The 24,932-nt window shown below is 50.9% G+C and overlaps 1 protein-coding gene across 11 annotated transcripts in view; it reads right to left on the bottom strand.

Moving 5' to 3' along the window:
- Positions 1 to 24,932, bottom strand: part of ARAP1 (ArfGAP with RhoGAP domain, ankyrin repeat and PH domain 1) — a 66,635-nt gene that overhangs the window by 25,268 nt on the left and 16,435 nt on the right. For 7 of the 11 annotated variants that reach the window (XM_045038779.1, XM_019811878.3, XM_011286608.4 and 4 more), the window contains exons 2-9: positions 23,636 to 23,718; positions 15,642 to 16,193; positions 3,431 to 3,600; positions 2,765 to 2,832; positions 2,031 to 2,164; positions 1,734 to 1,889; positions 826 to 895; positions 409 to 529 (exon numbers count right to left, since the gene is read on the bottom strand). In XM_045038779.1, the coding sequence (XP_044894714.1) occupies positions 409 to 529; positions 826 to 895; positions 1,734 to 1,889; positions 2,031 to 2,164; positions 2,765 to 2,832; positions 3,431 to 3,600; positions 15,642 to 16,150 (1,228 nt within the window). In that variant the 5' untranslated portion in view covers positions 16,151 to 16,193; positions 23,636 to 23,718. Of the gene's footprint in view, positions 1 to 408; positions 530 to 825; positions 896 to 1,733; positions 1,890 to 2,030; positions 2,165 to 2,764; positions 2,833 to 3,430; positions 3,601 to 6,146; positions 6,300 to 11,168; positions 11,532 to 15,641; positions 16,194 to 23,635; positions 23,719 to 24,932 lie in introns of those variants that run through there. The other 4 variants (XM_045038782.1, XM_011286609.4, XM_045038783.1 and 1 more) reach the window with 3 other exon arrangements.

The following is a 24,932-nucleotide window of genomic DNA, read 5'->3' as shown; positions in this document are numbered from 1 at the left end:
AAGGGGAAAGAGTAGGCCTGAGCTCAGCCTGGCAGGGAGCCCCCTAAGGTTCTCTATTCCAGGCTCTCAAGCAGCACCTCCGCCAGCAAGCCCACCCAGACCACCCTACCCATTTCTGACTATCTGTGAGTTCTTGGACTTGGACAAGCTCAGGCTCCAATCCCAGCTGTGCCACCTACGCTGGACAAGCCACTTCGCTTATCTGAGCCTATTTCCCCTGCAAATGGAAATAAATGGTTCTCAGTGGGTGTCTCAAACACAGAGCCAGAGAGTGTCCCCTTCTCTCTCCCACCTCATAGAAGATGGACTCTTCTCTGGGTTTGATGCAGGGGGAGCAGATGTGCCCTGGTTCTCTTCCCCCCACTTACCAGGCCAAGCTGCCAATCTTCTCCCAGCCCTACCCCTTACCATCACTCTCTGCCCGGAAGGCAAAGGTCCGGTTGTTCGTGATCACTTCAAACTTCTGGTCCCCAATGGCAGCCACACGGGAGATGCAGGCCACAGAGATAAAGCGCTTAGAGTAGGCGTCCTGGGGAAGAGAGGGAAGCTGTACTGTGGTTCAGAACTCCTTGGTTCCCTTGACTTTAGATGACACAAAAGTTAGCTACAGCCCTGTGCCCCACAGGTGATGAGGGATAGCCCTGACACTGACCCTGACCACGCCCCACAGCAGGCCAATGAGCAAGGAAGTCACGGTTCAAGGAGTCAGACTGGAGCTCTAGTGAGGTCTGGTCTGGGGAAGGACTCCACCCAAGCCTAGTGTCAAGGGTCAGCCTAGGGCCAGGCTGGAGCAGGGGTCCTGTCAGGGACCAACATAGGCCTCACCTTGTTACTGTCAAAGTATCTCAGATGATCGGCATCCAGTCTCACCCATCGCTTCTGATAGATATAAGATCTGGAGAAGCAGGGGCAGATGGAAAACAGAGCAAAGGACTGGGGATTAGAGGAGAGGTTCCAAGATTATCCCCGCCCTCTCTTGCAGCCACATACAAAGTTAGAAATAGCCAGGTTCAAGGGAGGAAGGAACCCAAATGGCCACTGAGAAAAGGGACTTTACCTATAGCAAGAATGATAGAAGTCAGACTCAAAGTAAGACTTCCCAACTTAAAAAGAATTTAAAAAAAAAAAAAATTTTTTTTTCAACGTTTATTTATTTTTTTGCGACAGAGAGAGACAGAGCATGAACGGGGGAGGGGCAGAGAGAGAGGGAGACACAGAATCGGAAACAGGCTCCAGGCTCTGAGCCATCAGCCCAGAGCCCGACGCGGGGCTCGAACTCACGGACCGCGAGATCGTGACCTGGCTGAAGTCGGCCGCTTAACCGACTGCGCCACCCAGGCGCCCCAAAAAGAATTTTTTTAACGTTTATTTAGTTTTGAGAGACCGAGATAGAGCACGAGTGGGGGAGGGGCAGAGAGAGAGGGAGACACAGAATCCGACGCAAGCTCCAGGCTGTGAGCTGTCAGCACAGAGTCCAACGTGGGGCTCAAACTCATGAACTGTGAGGTCATGACCTGAGCCAAAGTCGGATGCTTAACTGACTGAGCCACCCAGGCGCCCCAGGACTTCCCGATTTTAACGGTAATAAAACATAGGTCTGGTGGGCATGACTGACTGTTACAGTCAGCTTGGAGAGAGCTGCTCAAATAACCTTGGCCTGTTTTTTGGATCCAGTATAGAATACTCCCCATCCTCATGCAGAGAACCAGCAAGACCTAACAGGCATCACTCACCCCTGTGGTGGGTTCTTGTCCAGCCAGCCAGCCTTGATGACCTGTGTGATGGGGGTAGAGCCCCCGGGGAGCCCGTCCATGGGGTGTGGTGGGAGCTCGGGGATCAGGAGGCTGCTGGGCAGGGATGAGTTCAGGCTGCTCTTGTGCCATCCACCACTTGGGAAAGAAGAGAAGGAATGAGGGAGCCCAGGATGGGGGCTTCTATGGGGCAGGGGCTGAGGAGATGGAGTGGTGGGTAACACTTGGGAAAGGAGGGTGGCCAGGTGGGACAGCCACTGGAGAAGAGTGGGCACTCACTTGGGGACGCCCTCATAGGCGTGGTCATCCTCATCTTCATCTGCTTGGTCGTCGTCCCCAGACAGTTCTTCCCCCTCACTCAGCAGACTGGCCACACGCACGGCACGTGGGACTTGGCTCACTGGGAGCTCCTCCTGGCCGCCCCGCCACAAACCCACTCAGCATCAGGCTTCCCTTCAAGCCCCAGATCACACCCCCCCGGGGGCTGCCGCGCTCCCTCAGTCCAGTCCACCTAACCCACACGACTCAGCACTTTCATCACTGCTGTTTCCACATACTCCCTCCCCTGCCAGCAGGCGGCACAGGGACCCAGGGGGACAGCATCACTCAGAGACAAAGACAGAAAGATGAAGGGATAGTGAATAACACTCAGAGATGGAGAGTTAAGACACCAGGGGGACACAGGAAAAGAGAAAGTGAAAGAGACGGAGGAAGATGCTCTCAGGGAGATGTGCTCAAACACTGAGGGAGAGAAGAGGCCACACATAGCCATCCAGATGTAGCTGAAGACTGGAGCTGGGGCTCAAACAAGAGCCCCCAGATCCCTGGCAGGGAGCTCAGGTGCTATGCTCTACCCTCAAGCCCTGCATGGCGAGACAACGAAGGGGGAAGGAAACATCCTAGGAACTGGCTCCCCTTTCTCTATCAGGTGGTCCCCAGGGTCCGAGAGGCAGCTGGGCAGCCCACCCTCCACTCTGACAGGCAGCCCAAACCCTAACCACCACCTGCCCCACCTTCTTGGTCATCACGCCAGCTGGGGCCGCTGGCCCCTCCTCTGGAGGCTCATCATAGTCAGAGTCATCTGAGGAGAGAGAGGGGTGGGGGTGGGAAGGGACTCAGACTAGCCTCCCCTCCTGGGTACCCTGGCCTGGCTTCACAAAGGCCACCCTTAACCTAAAAAGACCCCTACCCCTCACCCCAGCCCAGCTTTCAAAAATAGGCACAGGGGACAGGAAATGCTATTTATACACTCACGGCATCATAGGACAGCCTCAAAGGAGAGGCCAGGCCACCACAAGGAGGTCTGAATAGGGGTAAGTTTAGGGGTCAGAGGCAAGGACTGTTTAAAAAGGCTAAAAAAGTAACAAGAATCAAGAATCGAGAAAAATGGACACTCCAAGTTGAAAAGCAAACCATCAACAACCATGGAAAATATCCCTAGACTTTAAACCAAGGGCAATTCAAAAAGTTTGCCACATGCACTTAACAGTCAGTAGGTCAGATAGGTGGGTGCCGTCTCCATTTTGAGGATGAAGAGAATGGTGCTCACCTGTCCAGGGCCACACTGTGTTGGTGGCGGAGCCCAGTAGAAAGTTTGATCCTTGCATCCTTGCAGACTCCCAAGGGGCCCTGATCCCAGACTACCCACCAGGAACCTCATGCCTGGCTATTGCACTCACCGAACTCTGGGGGCAGGCGAAGAGGCTTCGGGGGGATCTCCGGGGGGCTGGGAGGTGGAGACGGGGGCTGTGGAGGCACTCGGGGGAAGGTGGCCGGGGGCTCCTCAGGCGCTGGCTGGGGAGGGGATGATGGTGGTGATGACAGTAACTCCTCCTCCCTGGAGGGAAGGCTGGGAACAGACCAAAAGTTCGGCACCAGGGGTTAGCTCCAGGTAGGGGAGTCACTGGGCTGGCATCACTATGTGACAGAGCCAGGCCTCAAACCCACTGAACTCCCAGCTCACCTGGGCTGTAGCAAAGCTCATTCATTCCACACACTCAGACGGGAGCCCTCCTCACCTCACTCCCCTGCCCGCAAACCTCCAAGCTCCCCAAGCCTAAAGGAGGCAGGCACCTTCTTTGGCATGTATAAGTTGCCCCTGCATTGCTGTGATCGGGTCACCTATCCCCAAAGCTCTAGCTTTTAGCCACATGTACCCACAGCGTCTCCAATCTAGCAGTCCAGAGTGGGCTGCATCCTAGCCTATGGAGTCAGGGAAGACTGGAGGAAGTGATGCTTGACTTGAGCTTTTAAGGATAAGAAGGAATGTGTTGGTGAGTGGATGGGTTCAGGATCAAAATGGACATCTAAGCCAAGGGCAGAGACCAGAGCCTCGGAAACCAAGTCGTAAGGCCCTGAGTCTTAGGGGTCCCTGGCTCAAGACTACCTTCTCCCTTGCCCCAGACATGGATGCAAATGTGTCCACCTCCTGGGTGCCTCAGACCCCTCAAATTCACCTGATCCCACCAGACTTAATTCCAATATAGTTAACACAAAGTATCATATTAGTTTCAGGTGTACGATACAGTGATTCAACAATCCTATACAGTACTCAGTGCTCATCACAGGTGATCACTCCTGATCCCCTTCACCCATTTCACCCCCCCCCCCCACCTCCCCTCTGGTAACCATCAGTTTGTTCTCCGTATTTAAGCATCTGGGTTTTTTGTCTCCTTTTTTTGTTATTTGTTTCTTAAATTCCGTATGAGTGAAATCATATGGTATTTGTCTTTCTCTGACTGACTTGTCTCACTTTGCAGTGCAGCCTCTAGGTCCATCCACGTTGTTGCACGTGGCGCACAATCTCATTCTCTTTATGGCAGAGTAATGTTCCATTGTATATATAGACCACCTCTTCTTTACCCATTCACCTATCAATGGACACTGAGGTTGCTTCTGTATCTTGGCTATTGTAAATAATGCTACAATAAACATCGGGCTGCATACACTTTTTGAATTAGTCTTTTCATTTCCTGCGGGTAAACAGGAATTACTGGATTATATAGTAGTTCTATTTTTCATTTTTTGAGGCACCTCTTTACTGTTTCCCACAGTGGCTCCACCAATTTGCCTTTCCACCAACAGTGCACGAGGGTTCCTTCTTCTACACATCCCTGCCATCTCTTGTTATGTCCTTACCGCACTCCTCTTGCACACCAGCTCCTCATCTCTGCTATCACTCCCCCTGAAACCCTTCCCCAACTCCAAGGCCGGGTTCAGGGCCCCCTGAGCTCCCACAGCCTCAGTGCTCTGTGTATCCGTCTCAGCACAGATCACACTGTTCCCTACAGGCTAAGTGTCTCCCGAGTGTCTCCTGGCTTTGGCATCAGATGTGAGTTTGAACCTTGACTCAGTCTTAGTTCCCGTGTGTCCAAGGGCAAGCACCTAGCCCCTCTGAGACTCAGTTTCTTCTTCTGTAGAGGGGGGACTATATCACCGACCTGGCAGGGTGTTTGGAGAATTAACCAAGACAAGGGGTGTTTTGTGCCCCCACAGCTGGAACAAGGGACCTAGCCCTAGAGGCCTGGCCCCACCCACTCTCTCTGCCAGTGTCTGGCAGGGGCCAAGGAGGAACATCAGAGTGGGTGGGCAATTGTCTCACTGGTTATTTTCAGCCTGGTTATTGCCCCAACATTCCTGGCAGTGATTGGCAGTGTGCGTTTATTGCAAAAGCAAGCAAGAGCTGGGGCATGACCATGATGCCAGGCCTTTGTTCCTGCTGTTGCCTCCTCCAGGAATCCCTTCCCCCTGGTCTCTGACCAGAGAACATCCATTCATCCTTTATCTCCAAACTCGAGTTCTGCTTCTCTGAATGCCTTTCCTGACCCCTCTTCCACACTCCCCCAGACCCTGCCCATCTCCCCCCTCTGTGACAAGCTTCAGACGAATGATTCCAAATAACATTTTTTAAAGTATCTTCCTCCTTTGTGCCAGGCATTTATACTATGCCAGGACCCGAACACTGACTCCGCAGTCTATGGGCCTCCTAAGATACATGGCCGTTTCCATATTACCCTGTAGTCTAATGGTCTCCTCCCCACGTGTAGGTAAAGAAGGAGTGAACTCCTTCCCTTTCTTTGAGAGGATCTGACCTTCGGCTCGCTTTCTCACACTGCTCCCCTAGAAACCTGCTGAAGGTGGTATGTCAGCCACGTTCCTTGGCAACGTTGCCTTGGACAAAAGGGGCCTGAGCGAGGCACTGCACCTAGACGGGGAGAAATTGTAAGTGGCTCTCAACCCGGTGGAGGAGCTGGAGCTTTGGGCTTCCCTGAACGTGGTGGCTTGTCACTGGCACAACCCATGTAGGAACCCGAAACCACACCTGTGGGGTCGTTAGACGGAATACTGGACTCTTGAGTCAAGGGGTTTCTAAGCCAGGGTGGCTCTCACACCTACCTGTCGTCTCAGTCCCCCACCTCTCCTAGGGGGCCACGGAGAATGGCTCCTGGACAGCTGTGTGAACTGACTGCCACAAGGACCCCACAGCAGAGGAAGGCCCACCACTACCCTGGTGGCCAGCTGTTTTGTCTTAAATGCTTCTCAGGGAATCTGATGCCAAGTGGTGCTCATGAGAGCCTGAATGTTTAGCTGTGCCTAAGAAGACCCCCTGGTGAACACTGCACTAGACTGTCTCCCCTACTTGACCCTGAGTGTCTTTAGGCCAGGGGCAGCATCAGACTTGATTCTTTATCTCCACAGCCCAATGCAGGAACTGGCTGAGTCAACAAGAGCATGTTGGGTGGGTGGGTGGGTGGGTGAGTGGACACATGAGCAGGTGGATGGATGACAAGACAAGTAAATGGCTGAATGGATAGGTGGGTGGTGACAGGTAAGTGGATAGGTTGCCATTACAGTTGAGAGAAAAGCAAATGAAACGGTGAATGAAGACCTAGAGACTGAGTAAGTACCCACAGGTCCAAGGGCATGACCCCCAGCTGGTCAGGTGCAATGTCCTCAGAGGCTTCCTGACAGGCAAAGCAATCTGTCGCACCCAGCCTGCCAGACTCCAGGAAGAAGGGGCCCTTGGGGGACTGGCCTGTGATGAGCTGAGAGTAAAACTCCAAGCTGTCAGGTCAGTGCCAGTCAGGCTGGCCCCGGGGAAGTGGGGTCAGGCTGTGCCCCTCCAATGCCAAGAAGGGCTGAGTGGTTCCCTGGACTGACACCCTCCCCAGGACTGAGAGCCAGCACTGCGGGGAAGGTGGCAACAGAGCATCCTCAGAGCTGAAGAAGCAATGGCCCTCCCATCCCTGGACCCCAGGTGCCCCCCATCACCATCCTGATCGTCTGTGAGGGACCCGCCCATCTGAAGCATGTGAGTTCCCTGAGGCAGGTGCCACACCTACCTTCTTCACTATGGCGTGCCCAGCACTCAGCAGGGATTAATAAATAAATGAATAATTAATTCTTATTAGTTTTCTGTGCGTGCATTATTCTCTGTTGTCTTCATTTACTCATCACAAGGGCTCTATAAAGTATGGCCTACTGTTATCCCAAATTTACAGATGAGGAAACTGAGGCACAGAGACACAAAGTTAACTTGTCCCGGATCCCACAGCTGGGATTTGCACCCAGGCAGTCTGGCACCACAGCTGCAAACTCAACCACGGTGTCGAATGAGGCCACAGCCAGGATCTGAGAGCTTCTCTGAGGCTCGCCTCCTTACACTGACCACCCCAACTCAGCATCTAGGCAGCTCTGGAGCTGCCATCCAAGAGGAAATGTGATCACAACTCTGACGGTCATTGTGACCATGGCAAGAAGGGAGAGGGGAACAGTGCAAAGGGCTCCTCTCCTAGCACAGTCTTTGTAGGAAAATGGCTATGTGCCGAGCAAGTGGGAGCAAGGGGACCCCACCCCCCCTTCCATGGACCTCCAGGCCTCATTCTATCATCCTCTTCCAGGAACCTTCCTGGCTGACCTCTGCCTGCCTACCACAGGGGACAGGGCCATGCTGAGTCAGGGCCAGGCCAGGAAAGGAGAAGTGGTATCCGGAAGGCACAGCATGTGGGAAAACCCCAGAGGAAAGGATAGTGCCCACAAAGTGCCCCCACCCCAGTTGGAGTCCTGGACGTCAGTGCCTATAACCCTAAGAGCGGCCTCAGCTCCAATCTACAGCTGAGGTCCAGCTGGGATGTTTCCTATTGACCTCTGATCCAACAGATCAGAAGACTGGCCCCAACCCTGAGCCCCAAACATGAGCACATGCTCAGTGCCCCCCCCCAACCCCCGCTCCAAACCTTTGCTTACACTGCTTGCTTTCTCCACACTACCCTCTATCATCTCAGCCCATGGAAAGCCTGTGTGTACCTAAGAGTACAGCTCAATGGGCCTGTCCTCTAGGGGCCTCCACCTGCCCCCCCAGCCCTGGCTCCCCTGCTCCTTCAGTCCCTTTTTCCTCTATCCAAGTGACATATGGACACATCTGCTCTACTCACTATGCCCATAGCAAGACCAGGTGACTCCTGGACGGGGCAGAGGCTGATCCACCCCAGGATGGGATCACAGCCTGAGGTTTGTTTTATTGGATTGGGGCAAATACACACAGCTGACCTTAAACCTGGGGGTTAGGGGACAAGTGAGGGTCCCATGTCAGAATGGGTAAGAGTAGGGTAACCACATAATTAATCGTATAAACCAGAACACTTCTGACAGTTAAAAGAGGCACTGTTAGTAACTATGTCAGAACAACAGGTATAAACAGGGCCTGTCCCAGGCAAAATGAGATGTGTGGTCTGTCTAGCTAAGAGGCAGAGCTTTGGAGGGCGCCTGGGTGGCTCAGTCGGTTGAGTATCTGACTTCAGCTCGGGTCATGATCTCATGGTCCGTGAGTTCGCGCCCCACTTCGGGCTCTGTGCTGTCAGTTCAGAGCCCAGAGCCTCCTTCAGATTCTGTCTCCCTCTCTCTCTGCCCCTCCCCCTCTCAAAAACGAAAACATTAAAAAAAAAAAAAAAAAAAAAAAAGGAGGCAGAGCTTTGGAGCCAGGCTGTACACACTCAAATCCCAGCTTGACTACACATCAGTTTCTGACTTCACAAAGCAGCTCACTATAGCTCTGATCCTCAGTTTCCTCTCTGATCTGCTTCCAGGCTTACTGACAATTCAGTAAGAAGAGTCATGACCATGGGTCATCAGCACAACTTTTTCACCCTGGCTGTGATGAAAGAGGCTCAGACAGCACAGGCTGGGCCAGGAACCTGCTTCATGGCCTCCTCCCCTAGGGTGGCCCTTGGCTCTCCCTTCATATCTTTCTGTCTACATCAATCTCTGGCCAAAGGAACCAGGCTTCACCATAAGGGCAGATGGACCAACAAAGTGAGGCACCCTACATATCTCAGGCTGGCCTTGAACTCATCCCCTGCTCACATTTCAGCCATGCTTACCTGAGCTGCATTCCATAAAGGCATACTTCCAGGCCTTTGCATATGTTGTTCCTTCCACCTGGAACACCCTTCCCTGTCCAAATTGTACATCCTCCCCCTCCACTTTGTGCCTCCTCTCATGCTCCAGGCTGGGCTGGGGCCTCTTTGGGGCTCCTCCACCCTCCATACTTCCACTCAGTATAGCTGTGTCTATCAATATTCATTTCACTGAACTGACCTCAGAGGACCAAGGACCCAGGCCTACACCCTGTCTTGGATTCAAGACCTTTCCCCTAAAGTGTCGCACAGGCCTTGGAGGGACTTAGCCCAATCTCAATCCCTAGACTCTCGCCAGCAGGACTGAGACGTGGGATGAGGCCCAATGACCTGAACACATCCATCTCTTACCCTGACTCCCCTCCCCATGGGGGCAAAACTTCCCAGCTGCCCACTTCCTCATTTGTGCCCTGGCTATGAGGGCTCAGGCCTCAGTCCTGTGCTTCTTGCTTCCTCGGTGGCTGCCCCTGTCCTTCCTTCTCCATTATGAGACCCAAAGGTCAACCCCTCCAGCATTCCCCTGCTTCTGTTCTCTTACTTCTGCCCAGATCACAGCATGGAGAGCCCTTGCTGGGCTTTCATTTGGTTAGTGTCTGCACAATGCCTCTCAGCCTCTGCACATGCTGTGAGCCCTCTCAGGCAAGCCAATCTCCCTCCACATCATGACACCACTCAACACAGGGGGTTTTCAGAGGGTATGTATTGATGACTGAATGACCACCACCCCACTCACTTCCTGATCACTAGAGAAGGTCAGAAGCTCCCCTACCCCTCCATAGAGCAGCACCCAATTAACCTGGCATCCACCCTCACAACCAAGGCTTCATTCAGCTCTTAGCACTTTTTCCTGGAACAACAGCTACCACTTACTAAGTACCCAGTATGTACTAAGCACTCTTCTGGGAGGCTTTTGCATTTAATCCCCACAATGATCCAGATCATCAGCTCCACTGTACCCAGGACATGCCTCCAGGAGGTCTACTCAACTGCTCCCTCCTCTCAGCTCACACAGCCTGTTGGGTCCTTCATGGAATGCCTACCACCAGGCCTACACTGAGCTTTCCCGCAGGCAAGCCGTGCTGTAGTGGGCAGGAGGAGACAGAGGCCCGGCCCTCCTGTGGCAGCTAATCATGCTTCCCAGGTCTGGCCCTGTGCTGTTTACTAAGGGCAGCAGGGTGAGGAGGTTTATCCCTGAGGGAGCTCATGACTGTGTTGAGCTCATCCCCCCATCCTGAGTGTCCTACCCAGGGCTGTCTTAGCAGGAGGAGAAGGTGCAGGTAGGGGTCTGCTGAACACTGTGGAAAGATGAGCCAAGGGCATAGGGCAGGCTGGGTGCACAGACAGGACCTGGTTAGAGGCATCTCTATGTCCCCACTGATCTAAGCACAGGGTTGTTGAGTTCATTAGGGGCCCACAGCAACTGGGGGGAGAGATCAGCCCAGCTCCCAACAACATAGGCACCCACCACACTGTTTGCCCTGGGGAAGAGGGGTAGGAACCACACCATCTAAGTGCTAGCCTTCAGTTGGTCTCCCTATTATCCTGAACTCAGTGGGAGGGCAAAGGGGTTCAGGCAGGAGCTTCCCAGAGCCACAATACCCTTGAACTTGACACTGAAAGAAGCCAGAACTGAGGAGACCAGCACCAGGTCCCTGAAGGGTAGACACCCACAGACGGGCAGTCTCTCAGGTACCATGGGCTCCCAGTGGGCCCAGGAGACAGGCTTATGGGAAGACGAGAGGCCTGAAAAGCCCAGGGCAGAGAGAAGGAAAAGAGAAGGGGAAAAAAAGAGAGGGCAAGAGAAAAACAGAAGATGTGGAGAAAGTGAAAGAAGAGAGAAAATTCTGACAGCAAAAAAGGGAGGGGGGCAGGAGTACCACAGAAAACTCTGTCCAGAGGTGACAGACAGACAGACAGGGATTCCTGCCTTCCCAGACCCTCTGAAGGCGCCTCTCCCCACCAACCCCGCCAACAGCCCAGCCCAAAGCTTCCCCTTTCTCACCCTCAGATGTCCACTGGGTCCTGGGCCAGAGGACTCCCACAGCTCCGGCTTGAGAGAGTGCTGTGTGCCTGACCAGGCAGCTCGTCTGACCAGGGCTGGTCTAGCAGAAAGCCAGGCCCCTGTTCCCTGGGTGTGTCTGAGGCCGTGTCTGGGTCCAGGTACGGCTCTGAGTGGCTGTGATCACTTATCTGAGAGTGTTTCTGAGTAAAACTGGATCTGTCTGGGAGTGAGTGAGAGTGTGTGCGTGTGCGTGTGTGTGTGTGTGTGTGTGTGTACATCTAGCTCTAGTCTCCCGTGGCTTCCTGCTCTCCTCCTCCCCCACCCCCTGCAGCCCCGGCCAATACACACTTCCTGAAAACACTGAGAAAGAGAAAAGTCACCCAGAATCCCCTGGGGCAGACACTTCCTCCCCGCCTCCAGCCTGCCCCCCCATCCCAAGTTGGAATGGGACAAACCACCCCAGTGCTGGCAAGCAGGGCCTTACAGAGTAGACACTCAGGAAGCTCTGGACTTGGCTGCTCCTTCCCCACCCCCACAAGGAGGCCCAGAGAGGCTGGGAAAGAGGCTCTTTGAAGGGAGCAAGTTCTGCCCCAGCAACAAGTGATCAGCCTTCAGGAAGACCAGGGATTGGCTGGGCTGCAGGGCAGTTAAGGGCACAGGTGGGAGGCCTTGCAGTGTGATTCCAGCTGGCAGCTGCCCCCTCTGGACAAATACTTCCTCTTTGAAGGTATCTCCAGACATCTAGGTATTGGAGGAGGAAACTGAGGCCCAGAGCAATCTGAGAGGGGCTCTGTGGAATGACCCTGGAACACCTGGCCCAGAAATGACCCCTCTGCCACTCGGAAGCAGGCTCAGAGGGTCCACATCTATGATACTTGAAGCTGAGTAGACTGGGCCCCGGCCCAGGAGGCAGGGTCTGACCATTGGCTTCCACTCTGCTGGGCCATGTGACTCTGGGAGTTTCTCATCATCTCCGGACTCATCGGCAAGTTCCCTATTACAAGCTTAAATAATGGTGGGGGTGCGGACCTTGTGAGGGGTGAAGTGGGGTCCTCCCAGGCCAGGCAGAACGGTGAGCCTGGTTCTGAGAATCCTGACCCAGTTGGGTTGGCTCATTTTCTGCCTGCCTCCTCGAAGGCCTCTGCCTTTCTAAGATGTCCGGGCGTGACACAGGTTGCATAGTAGGAAGGGATTTGGGGTGTGAGCGCGGGGCCCTTTAACCCTATGGTCTACTGTCCGGTGTGTGCTGAGGGCACTCTTTGGGTGCTGGGTCAGCATGGGTAGCACACGTGCTCAGCACTGGGCAGTGCAGAAACGCATACAGTCATCATCGATTCACGCACACAACAAATACTTTTGGAGTGTCTATTAGGCACCTGGCACTGTCCCAGGTGTTAGGGATTCAGCACTAAACAAAATCAACAAGAATCTTGGCCCTAACAGAGCTGACCCTAGTGGGCTTTGCAGCACGTGTACACACACTGGCTCACCCCTGGCGCTACGCAAAGAACACACAGCACGTGCACTCACAAATGGACTCATGCTGTTGGCGTCCCCACTGTGCCAGCACACACGGGCACAGGTACGTGTGCACACGGGCCCAGATGAATTCACACACACACCACCGCAAGTAACCACGGAAATCATATAAATGCCCACTCGCGTGTACATCTCAGGATCACAAATGGCCTCCCTTAAAACGTGTGCAGACACATAAATACACAGACACGTGACTACCTTGACAGCTTGCACAAACATGCACACCTATCGGTGCACGCATACCAACCGGCTAGGCATGCCCTCATGTGGAGTCACTATCTCAAGAGGACACACATGCACACACAGCAGATAGTTCCCAAATTCCACCAGGGAGGCGGGTGATGGCCTGGAGCCAGGCAGAAATGCTCGCTCAGTCACCACGTGAATCGGTGTAAAAGGTCTTAAGATTCAGAGAGTGAGAACCCCGTTACTAAAGGGTGTAAGCAAGGACCCAAAGGCCATATCAGGAAGAAGGGACTCCTGCAAAGGGGGCAGGAGCAGTCCAGGTTGAAGAGCCTTCCAGTGTGCACCGTGGAGCCCAGGGTCCATAGGGAGGGGCTGTGAGGGATAGCCAATCAGGCTGCATCCTGGTCTCCTCCCTGCCCAGCCTTCACCTGTTACACATACATGAAGTTCCATCTGCAGTGAGTTTTTCTACTACTTGGCTTTAAAGATTTTGTACACCCTGGAAGTCAGAGTGCTAGGACCTGCAGATGTTGACTGACTGTTCCAAATGTCAAAGACCCCAGGACAAGGAAGCCAGGCTTGGCAGCTCACCTCCCATCACACTCTACTTTAAGAAAGAGCCCCCTGTACTGATGGCTCAGAGCCTGGAGCCTGCTTCAGATTCTGTGTCTCCCTCTCTCTCTGCCCCTCCCCTGCTCACACTCTGTCTGTCTCTAAAAAAAAAAAACAAATAAACATTAAAAGAAAAAAACAAAAACAAAAACAAGGGGCCAGATTCCTGAGCATGGCAGCCTGGCCTCCCCGGTAGGTTGGCTAAGTGACTAAGCTCAGACTAAGGCTCTGAGGGTGGAGGCTGGTACCCTGGGGCATAGACAGGACGCTTGCTCTATCCTGCCAAGTCTCCTGAATGCAGATGTTAATACCAGGTGGACTATGGAGGCCAAGGAGGGCACCTGATGGAGAAACAGGCCCAGAGGGGCAGCTGCTAATCAGTCACACAGCTAGCTAGGCCTGCCCCTAGGTATTCTGACTCTGAAACAGGAATCCAGGCCTCCACTCCCTCAATGAGAGGTTTGCCTCCTCAGACCTTGAGAATTCCCAATGGACAGGGCTCTGTCTTCTGTCCTTGTTGTATGGACAGGGCTCTGTCTTCTGTCCTTGTTCACCTTCTCCCACCCCCAGAGACAGATGGACAAACAGAAATAGACACACACACATATTCTCTCTCCCCCCTACCACTCCCCATCCTGTTGATGGAATTAAAAGAAATAGAAACGGCTCATGCATGCATCAGAATGGCCACCAGAGGGCACAATGGTGCCAGGAAACCCCAATCTAAACAGTGAGCCAGACTCCTAGGGGACCCGAGTATGGTCCCCAGTTGTGTGAATTCAGGAAAGGCACAAACCCTTTTTGTGCTTCCACCAATCAAACCTCAAAACACCACGGCCATGGCTGGGCCTTCAAGGCCCCCTTACTTAATTCCCCTCTCTGTGTGGTGAAAACTTTCCAGACTCTCCCCACAGGGGCTCCCTGAGCATGCATTTGGCATGGATCCAGCTAGTGCTTCTCTCCCTTCTCTGAGCCTCAGTTTCTCTGCTTGAAAACAAGACAAAAAATCCCCCAGAAGGCTTGAGCAACAAGATCATGGAAATGAGGCAGCTAGCACAGTGCCCAACATAGGGACCAAGAGACCTCTCTCTGCACATCCCTTTCTCCTCCAAGAAGTGTTCCCAGATTAGGCTGACTTGGTCCAAGTACTGCAGTAATCTCCATTTCACCCCCCAAAGATATATCCAGCACTAGCTGGGGATCCTCCCTCCCAGCTGGGCACCCCAGCAAATGGCAGGGAGGGCATCTGTGAAGGAGGTTAAAATGGAACATCCATAGAAGTGGGAGGAAACTCAAGGAAACAAGGAGTACCAGGAGCCAGGAGACGGGGAAAAATTCTGAGGAGGGAGGGCCAATAGGTTGTGGCCTGAGAAGTATCCCCAGGATGTGGGGGCATGTGGCAAGAGCAGTGTGGAGCGGGAGACAGGAGCACAGCACCAGGCCCTGGCCAGTTCTGCTCCCCCAACAGCAGCTCATCATCCTAGACTGTGTCCTCCACATGCTACCTCCTGACTCGGAAGGTACTCCCACCTCCCAGGGCCTCATACTCCCCAAGCCCCAAACTGAACCCGAGACTTCTTCCCTGGGTACACTTTGTCCCTGGATCCCCAGATCAGGGATGGCACCACTATCCACCCAAGATGGAAACCTGCATGCCATGTGGCTCTCCATGCCCTCTCTGCTAATGTCTAGGCCGTTCCCAAGCCCCGTCCATTCCAGGGCCAATTTCTCATTCCATCTGCCTACTTCTCTCTCCACCCTGTTATCACAGCTCAAGTGGGGGCCTCTCCTGGGGGCCTGAGCCCTCTCAATGGTCACCCAGCCTCCTCCTCCACCAGTCATCCATCCCATCCAGCTTTCATCCGATCACTCCGCTTGAAACCTTTCTGGCTTCCCACCGGCCTTCACAGAATCTCCCACCAATGCCATCCACAACCTCACCCACACTCACCCAACAGTTTAGTCCCAGTCTGCTCAGAGTGCCCCAGGATAGTGCTTCCCCCCTCTGAGCTTTATACATGCTGTTCCCTCCACCGAGGTGCCTTTCTTACCCTACTGCCAAAGGCCACAAACTCCCTCTCCACTTTCCGGGATCCTCCACCCATGTTCCTCCCACCAGGGATGGCATCTACTCACCTCACCAGCTGGCGGGGGGTCCCAGTGCGGGGGGGCACAGGCGGAACGTTGAACTCTGCCAGATGCCGCTTGGCAGGCAGCGGGGGCAGCACAGGGTCTGGGGCTGCTGCGGATGGGGCGGAGAAGCAGGCAGGTGGAAGGCAACTCCTCCGGGGTGGGATGGGTGGGGCGGCGGGTAGCCCCTCGTCCTCTCCAGCCGTGGGCAGTGGCTCCGGTGGAGCGGCAGGCATAGGCGGTGAGCGGAAGACATGACGCTTCATGGGCACGGGCCGGGGGGTAGGGCGGGGTGCAGGACTTGGGGGCGTGTGGGCACGGAGCAGGCCAGCCAGGATGCGGCGGCGGTGACCAGGGAGTAGCATGCCCATGTCCACCAGGCGGGCGTCACTGAGGCCTTGGCACTCGGTGGCCCACACCAGTCCATGCTGCTCAAAGAGCCCAGTGTACTGCTCCAGGTGGAGTGCCCGCAACCACTCAGCCACGGACAGTGCTGCATCCCCGGCCTCTGCCATGGTTCCTGCCAGCAGAGGCCAGCCAGCAGGGCCCTGTCTGGACCTGGAAAAGACAGATGGGCACAAGTAAGAGACAAGGCTGCCCAGCCACAGCTCCCCGATTAGCAACCCTCTGTGGCTCTCCCACGCCATGGGGTCGGGCACTGTCCTTGAGCTGTCTCCCTTGTGCCCCATGTGCCAGGCAAGGCCAGGTACTGCCAGGTCCCTGAACACATAGGCTTTTCTCTCTGTCTGAAACCTGCCACCCGCACCCCCGTGGCCTCCTAGCGGCCAGCTCACATCTCTTCCAGGAAGCCCTCCAGGAACCAGAGTTGGTAGCACCCCTGAGCCCCATCCACAGCCTGGGCCACTGCCGCAAGGCTAGCCAATGGCTGCGGCTAGCACACACACCCGCCACTGCCCTCTGCAGGACCCAGGCAAGGGCCCAGTTCCTTCTGAGGTACCAGTCCCCAGCTGAAGGCCAGGCCCAGGGGCTTAGCAAGTATGGGTGGGATTGAGTGATACCACCGCTGGTCCCCCTGCAGGCCCAGTCTAGGGACTGAACTTCACCCCACCTACATGTCCCTGGAAGAAGCAGAACGCTCCAGGGGGTAAGTCACACCAGCACCACATAGCTGGGGTCCTGGCCCTGTGAATGTGTCACCCTTCCCACTACCAAGGGGGTTAATGTATAGGAAAGAACCATCCATTCATTTGTTCATTTGAGATAGCCTCACACAAGGCAATAGGGACTCGGGTCCCATCCCTGCACTCAAGAGCTCCTGGCCTGGCAAGAGTCAAGAGATAGATGATACAGAGAGAAGACTGACAAATCAAAAGAGAAAAGTCATCAGATCATCTCCACAGATACTAAAGAAGCATATGATAAAAGCCAACATCCAGTGCACTTACTAAAACAGAAACAGACTGATACTCCCTTAAACTAAAAAATCAGCCCCTTGCTTAATGGGAAAACAATGGCAAAATTTCCATTAAAGTCAGGAATGAAACAAGGATATCCATTTCATGATGATGAGGAGGAGGAGAAGGATTTATTTTTTTATTTAAAAATTTTTTTTAATGTTTATTTACTTTTGAGTGGGGGGAGGGACAGAGAGAGAGAGAGAGGGAGACACAGAATCCAAAGCAGGCTCCAGGCTCTGAGCTGTCAGCACAGAGCCCGATGAGGGGCTTGAACTCACAAACTGCGAGATCATGACCTAAGCTGAAGTCAGACGCTTAACCACTAAGCCACCCAGGCACCCCTATTTTTTAATTTTTTTTAATTTTATTTTAGAGAAAGACAGCACATGAGCCAGGGAGAGGGGTAGAGGGAGAAAGAGAATCTCAGGAAGGCTCCACGCTCAATGTGGAGCCTGATGTGGGGCTCCCTGACCCATGAGATCATAACCCTGGGATCATGACCTGAGCCAAAATCAAGAGTCAGATGCTCAACTGACTGAGCCACCCAGGTGCTCAATGATTATTCATCATCATCATCATCATTGTTATTATTCACATTGTTTTGAAAGTTCTAGGCAACAAAAATAAACAAGAAGTATAAAAATTGGGCAGGAAGAGACTATTTATTGATTACCAATTATATAAATTTTTAGTTGGAAAACCCATGAAGGTTAACTAAGAAACTATTACAAGCAATAAGAGAATTAGTAGGTGAGCTGGATTCAAAACTAATATAACAGAATTAATATTTATAGGCCATAACCAGCTAGAAACCAGGATGAAAAGCCTCATTTACGATAGCATCACAGAACTTAAGTCACAGGAAGAAACGTAATAAGAAATGTGTGGGATCTGTAGAAAGAGTCAAAAAGAAGAGACCTGGACAAATGGAAAGACACAGTATGCTGCCAAGCAGAAGGCATCATAAAGATATTAATTCTCTCTCAGTTAATTTATAAATATGCACAATCCTATTAAATATACACACAACCTATGTAGTGGGGCGGGGGGGGGGGGGCGGGAAGGGAAGGGGAGCCAGACAAGTGGATTTGAAAATTCATGTGGAAAAGCAAACAAGCAGGAAGAGCCAGGAAATTTCCAGAGGCAGGGGGTGGAGGGTAAAAAAGGGTAGAGAGTGAGAACCAGCTTCACCACATATTAAAACATATAAAGACATAGTAATTAAAACAGTACATGTTACCAGCATGTGAACATACAGATGAATTAAACAGAACAAAAAGTTCGGAGGTGCTTGGGTGGCTCAGTTGGTTAAGCGTCTGACTCTTGATTTTGGCTCAGGTCATGATCTCATGGTTCATGGGATTGAGCCCCATGTCTGGCTCTGTGCTGACAGTGCAGAGCCTGCTTGGGATTCTCTCTCTCCCTCTCTCTCTCTGCCCTTCTCCTGCACAAGCTCTTTCTCTAAATAAATAAATAAAGAGAGAGAGAGAGAGAGAGAGAGAGAGAAGAGAAAGCTTAAAAATAGACCCAAATGCATATAATAACTTAGTGTACAATAAAAGTAACATCTCAAATTAGTACTGAAAAGATGGATTATTAAGTTGTTGGGACAGTTGTGGAACAATCTAGAAACAAAGACCCCTATCTCACACCTTACAACAGGATAAATGTAGATCAAATATTTCGTTATAAAAAATAAAACTATGAAAGGATTTAAAATATCATCTCAGAGACGCAAAAGCCTTTTAGAAAGGATACAAACCCGGAAAGATAAAAGAGTAAAATACTGAAGTATATAAAAATCAAACATTCCCACAAATTAAAACGCACCAGAAACAGGGGCACTGGGGTGGCTCAATCAGTTAAGTGTCTGACTTCAGCTCAGATCATGATCTCGGGGTTCAGAAGTTTAAGCCCTGCATTGGGCTCTGTGCTGACAGCTCAGAGTATGGAGCCCACTTCGATTCTCTGTCTCCCTCTCTCTCTGCCTCTCTGCTGCTCCTGCTTATCTCTCTCTCTTGCTCACTCTCTCTCTCTCTCAAAACTAAATAAACATTTAAAAAAGTTTTTTTTTTAATGCACTAGAAACAAAGCCAAAAGATAAATGACAACTCAGGGTACATCTGCCTCTCATATCCCAAACACAGGACTAATTTTCCTAAAAACTGAAAAGCACCTAGAAATAAGAAACAGGTCCAACTTGATTTTCAGCTTAGGTCATGCATGGTCTCATGGTTCATGAGTTCTAGCCTCAAGTCGAGCTCTGTGCTGACAGTATGGAGCCTGACTGGGATTCTCTCTCTCTCTCTGCCTCTCCTCTCTCTCAAAAATAAGTAGATAAACATTTTTTAAAAGCTGGCCAATGACCTAACAGAAAAAAGGGCAAAAAATAGGAAGAGAGAAATTCACAGAAAGGAAAATATAAGTGGTTCCTAAACATATGAAAAGGAACTTAACCTCCCCACACGACGTGGTGACAGGGTGAGGCATTCTCCTGCCTGGCTGGTGGGAGTGCCTCTGAGAAGGGCAATTAATGCCACAATAGCTATGAAAACCCCAAGTCCTTCTGTTCTTTGTTCCAGCCACCCCTAGACACTTACCCTGTAGTCTTCCTAGGTGACTGGCAACAGTGACGTGTATAATAACAAAAGGTTGGAAATAACCAAAATACCCATTAATCAGGGAATGGTTAACTAAATTATAGGATGGTCATATAGTAGAACACTGAGCAACCTCAATTAACAAAATGAGGAAACTCAGTACATACATGTTGATATGGGATGATCTCCCAGGTATGTTGTTAAGTGACTAAAGGTGCAGAACCCTCTCAAAAATAAATAAACATTAAAAAAAAATTTTTTTTTTAAAAGGAGGGGGCATCTGGGTGGCTCATTCGGTAAGTGTCCGACTTCAGTTCAGGTCATGATCTTGTGGTTCATGAGTTTGAGCCCTGCATCGGGCTTTGTGCTGACAGCTCAGAGCCTGGAGCCTGCTTCAGATTCTGTGTCTCCCTCTCTCTCTGCTCCTCCCCCACTCACACTCTGGTCTCTCTCTCAAAAATAAATAAACATTAAAAAAAAAAAGGTGCAGAACAGTATATAGAACATTCTGCCTTTATGTAGAAAAAAACAAACCAGAGAGGATAGATTAATACATGGTGTTGGTAAATGCATAAACTATTTCTGAAAAGATACATCAGAGACAAGGTGACGTTGCCTCTAAGGAGGAAAACTGAGGGCTGTGGGGATGGAAGGGAGCAGACACAGAGCCAGACTTCAAGGGGTCGGATGCTGTCACATGTTCAATTCCATCTTTAAGAAAATATCTGAGGGGCGCCTGGGTGGCTCAGTCGGTTAAGCGGCCAACTTCGGCTCAGGTCATGATCTCACAGTCCGTGAGTTCGAGCCTCACGTCGGGCTCTGTGCTGACAGCTCAGAGCCTGGAGCCTGTTTCAGATTCTGTGTCTCCCTCTCTCTGACCCTCCCCCGTTCATGCTCTGTCTCTCTCTGTCTCAAAAATAATAAACGTTAAAAAATAATAAAAAAAAAAAAGAAATGTTTAAAAAAAAAAAGAAAATATCTGAGGGAAACAATCAGCAAAACTAAAAGGCAACCAACGGAATGGTAGAAGATATTTGCAAGTAACATCAGATAAAGGGTTAGTATCCAAAATCTATAAAGAACTTATCAAACTCAACACCCAAAAAACAATCCAGTGAAGAAATAGGCAAAAGACATGAATAGACACTTCTCCAAAGAAGACATCCAGATGGCCAACCGACACATAAAAAATGCTCAACATCACTCATCATCAGGGAAATACAAATCAAAATCACAATAAGATACCACCTCACACCTGTCAGAATGGCTAACATTAACAACTCAGGCAACAACAGATGTTGGTGAGGATGCAGAGACAAAGGATCTCTTTTGCACTGTTGGTGGGAATGCAAACTGGTGCAGCCACTCTGGAAAACAGGATGGAGATTCCTCAAAAAATTGAAAATAGAACTACCCTATGACCCAGCAATTGCACTAGTAGGTATTTATCCAAGGGATACAGGTGTGCTGTTTCGAAGGGGCATATGCACCCCAATGTTTATAGCAGCACTATCAACAACAGCCAAAGTATGGAAAGAACCCAAATGTCCATCGATGGATGAATGGATAAAGATGTGGTATATATATATATAATGGAGTATTACTTGGCTATCAAACGTATGAAATCTTGCCATTTGCAACTACATGGATGGAACTAGAGGGTATTATGCTAAGCGAAATTAGAGAAAGACAAATATCATCTGACTTCACTCATATGAGGAATTTAAGATACAAAACAGATGGACATAAGAGAAGGGGGGCAAAAATAATAAAAAAACAGGGAGGGGGACAAAACATAAGAGACTCTTAAATATGGAGAACAAACAGAGGGTTGCTGGAGGTGTTGTGGGTGGGGGGATGGGCTAAATGGGTAGGTGGCATTAAGGAATCTACTCCTGAAATCATTGTTGGCAATATATGCAACTAACCTGGATGTAAATTTAAAAATTAACTAATTAATTAATTTAAAAAATAAGAAAGAGTATCAGGTGGGAGCCTGGGTGGCTTAGTCAGTTAAGTCTTCGACTTCAGCTCAGGTCATAATCTCACAGTTCATGAGTTCGAGCCTCACATCGGGCTCTGTGCTGACAGCTCGGAGCCTGGAGCCTGGAGCCTGCTTCAGATTCTGTGTGTCCCTCTCTCTGCCCCGCCCCCACCTCGCAAAAATAAAACATTAAAAAAAATTTATTTAAAAAAATTTTTTTTTCAACGTTTATTTATTTTTGGGACAGAGAGAGACAGAGCATGAACGGGCGAGGGGCAGAGAGAGAGAGGGAGACACAGAATCGGAAACAGGCTCCTGGCTCTGAGCCATCAGCCCAGAGCCCGACGCGGGGCTCGAACTCACGGACCGCGAGATCGTGACCTGGCTGAAGTCGGACGCTTAACCGACTGCGCCACCCAGGCGCCCCAAAAAATTTATTTTTAAAAGAAAAAGAGTATCAGGGGCACCCAGGTGGCTCAGTCAGTTAAGGCTCCGACTCTTGGTTTAGGCTCGGGTCACGATCGCACAATTTGTAAGATCAAGCCCTGCGTTGTCAGGCTCTATGCTGATAGCAAAGAAGCTGCTTGGGATTCTCTCACTCCCTTTCCCTCTGCTGCTCCCCTGATCGTGTGCTCTCTTTCTCTCTCTCAAAATAAATAAACTTAAAAAAAAGAGTATCAGAATATCTTACTTATCATTTTACAATATACACAAATATCAAATCATTATGTTGTACATCTGAAAACTAAACAATGTTGTATGTAAATCATATCTCAGTTTTTTAAAAAATTTAATTGGAATATCTTACTTTTGTAAAAATTTCCCAAACCACATGATCACATGCACACACTGCCTGGGCCCCTCCTGGGCCTCAGAAGGAGCCTGAAGCTCAGGCTCCACCAGTTTCCCTGGGAACCCACCCCTGGTGGGAGGAAGTATTTTCATTCTACATCTTTATCTATTACCTATGTTTTGAACTATGTGAGTTCTTTTTTTTTTTTTTAAGTTTATTTATTTATTTTGAGAGAGAGAGAGAGAGAGAGAGAGAGAGTGAGCGAGCAGGGGAGGGGCAGAGAGAAAGAGGCAGAGAGAGAATCCCACACTGTTAGCACAGAGCCCAATGTGGGGCTTGAACTCACGAACTGTGAGATCACAACCTGAGCCGAAACCAAGAGTCGGATGCTTAACTAACTGACTGAGTCACCCAGGTGCCCTTGAACTATGTGAGTTCTTTAAAAAGGCTGCTGAGGGACCCAAAGGAAGACACAAACAAACAAATACATTTGATGTTCTTGGATAAACCAGCTCTCAACATTATGAAGACATTATGAAGACACTGGTTCTTCCTGGGTTAAGCTATAGCCAGTACAAAACACAATCCCCACCCCCCCCACCAAATTACCAATAGGCAAATTCTAAAGTTCATATAAAATGATATTAAGGATTTGTTGTCAGGTGGAAAAATTAGATGCAGAACAGTGTTTTATTATGTAAACATCTGGGTTAAATAAAAAAATGTACAAATATGTACGTATGTATATACGTATACATATATGCACACGCGCGCGCGCGTGCGCACACACACACACACACACACACACACACACACACACACAGAATACCTCTGGATGGGTATACAAGAAACAACCTGCCTTTGGGGAGGAGAATTGGCAGCTGGGAGGATAAGACAGGGAAGGTTACCTTTCACTATATTGTTCTGTATCTTAAACTTTTGTACTGCTTTCTAAAAACTAAATACAATTTAAAAGACAATGTGATACACATCCCCCACCCAACCCACTGGTCCCTGTCCTATCCCACCCCTTCAAAGCCCTCCTGGGAAGCTCTTTAGCCTCACCCTCTTTCTGCTCCTCCACCTACTCGCAAAATGAAAACTGGGACCTCAGGTCTGGCCTCCATGAAGCCTCCCCCACCTCAAAGTTGGGGCTTAGCCGGCCACACCCAGCCCAGCTCCCCACTTCCCGCCTCCAGACTCACCCACTGGGCTGCCCAGGACACCAGGGATCCTCCCAGAGGCAGCAGCTACTCTGAATGGCTCCTCATCTTGATCAAAGGGGAACCTGCAAGGACAGGGGTGGAGCCACTTTGAGCAGTGGGATGCCAGGAGGAGGAGGAGGAAGGAAAGGAGGAGGAAAGAAGGAAGAAGGAGAAAGGGGAAGGGGAAAGAGTGAGAAGGAAACACAAGATGGAGAAGAGGATAGAGGAAGAAGGAAGAGTTCAGGAAGCCTAATGGAAGCCGGGTGGGGCAGTAGAGGTTAGACCAGAGAAAGGCCTTCCTGTAGGAGTGAGAGGCAGACAGGCTCGCCCAGAGCTAACAGCCACACAGGTGGCTAAGAGGAGTGAGGACTTCCCATTGTCCAGGCCTCCCCAGAACCAGTGGCAGGGATGTGTCGAGGCTGGCTGTGGTGGGAATTGTTGGGCCAGGATTGCCCCCAGGGAGGACTGGAAGGGGGGTAGATGCAGTTCCCACCAGAAGGCAGAGCCTGTCAGTTGAGAGGTGGGGGACACTGAGAAGACCCGGGGAACAGGACCCTTTCCACTACGTCTGATAGCCATGGGGTGGGGTGCGGGTAGAGGGGGCCAACTGAGGCATGAGACCTCAGAGGCCCTGCTCTTAAACACGTGTGTGGGCCAAATGAGGGTGTTTCCAGGTGGGAGGGGAAAGAACTGGCCATCCCTGAGGGCAGGCTGCCAGCAAGCTCAGACGATTTGGGCTCTGTTGGGGGTTGGGAGTGGGGAGATGGGCTCTTCTGGGGCACAGCTTGTTTCCTGCCACTAGGGCAGGGTCACCCGAAAACTGCTGGGCTCTGCATCATGGCTTTAGGGGGTACTTGTGAACATTTAACTTACTGGTTAGGTATTCTCTACAACAACTTCTTAGGATAGGGTTACAATAGGTATAGGTTTTAAAAATATTTCATTTTATTTTTTAAATTTATTTCTTTTGAGAGGGAGAGAAAAAGCACGAGCAGGGGAGGGGCAGAGACAGGGGGAGAGGGAGAGAGAATATCCCCAGCAGGCTCCTTGCTGTCAGCGCAGGGCCACCCAGCTCAGGGATTAGGGGATTGAGGATCAGTCCCAAGAACAATGAGATCATGACTTGAGCCAAAATCAAGAGCCAGATGCTTAACTGACAGAGCCATGCCGGTGCCCCTAAAAGTATATTAAAAATAAATCTTAGGCACTTAGTACTTCAAAGGAAGTGGCAAAGAAAGGCATTGCTACTCAAGTGACAATTTTTTTAAAAACAATAGGAGCGCCTGGGTGGCTCAGT

This window comes from Felis catus, chromosome D1 (assembly GCF_018350175.1).
Source record: "Felis catus isolate Fca126 chromosome D1, F.catus_Fca126_mat1.0, whole genome shotgun sequence".
NCBI lineage: Eukaryota > Metazoa > Chordata > Mammalia > Carnivora > Felidae > Felis > Felis catus.
Note: the sequence above shows the minus strand (reverse complement) of the source record. Positions and strands in the feature narration are given on the sequence as shown.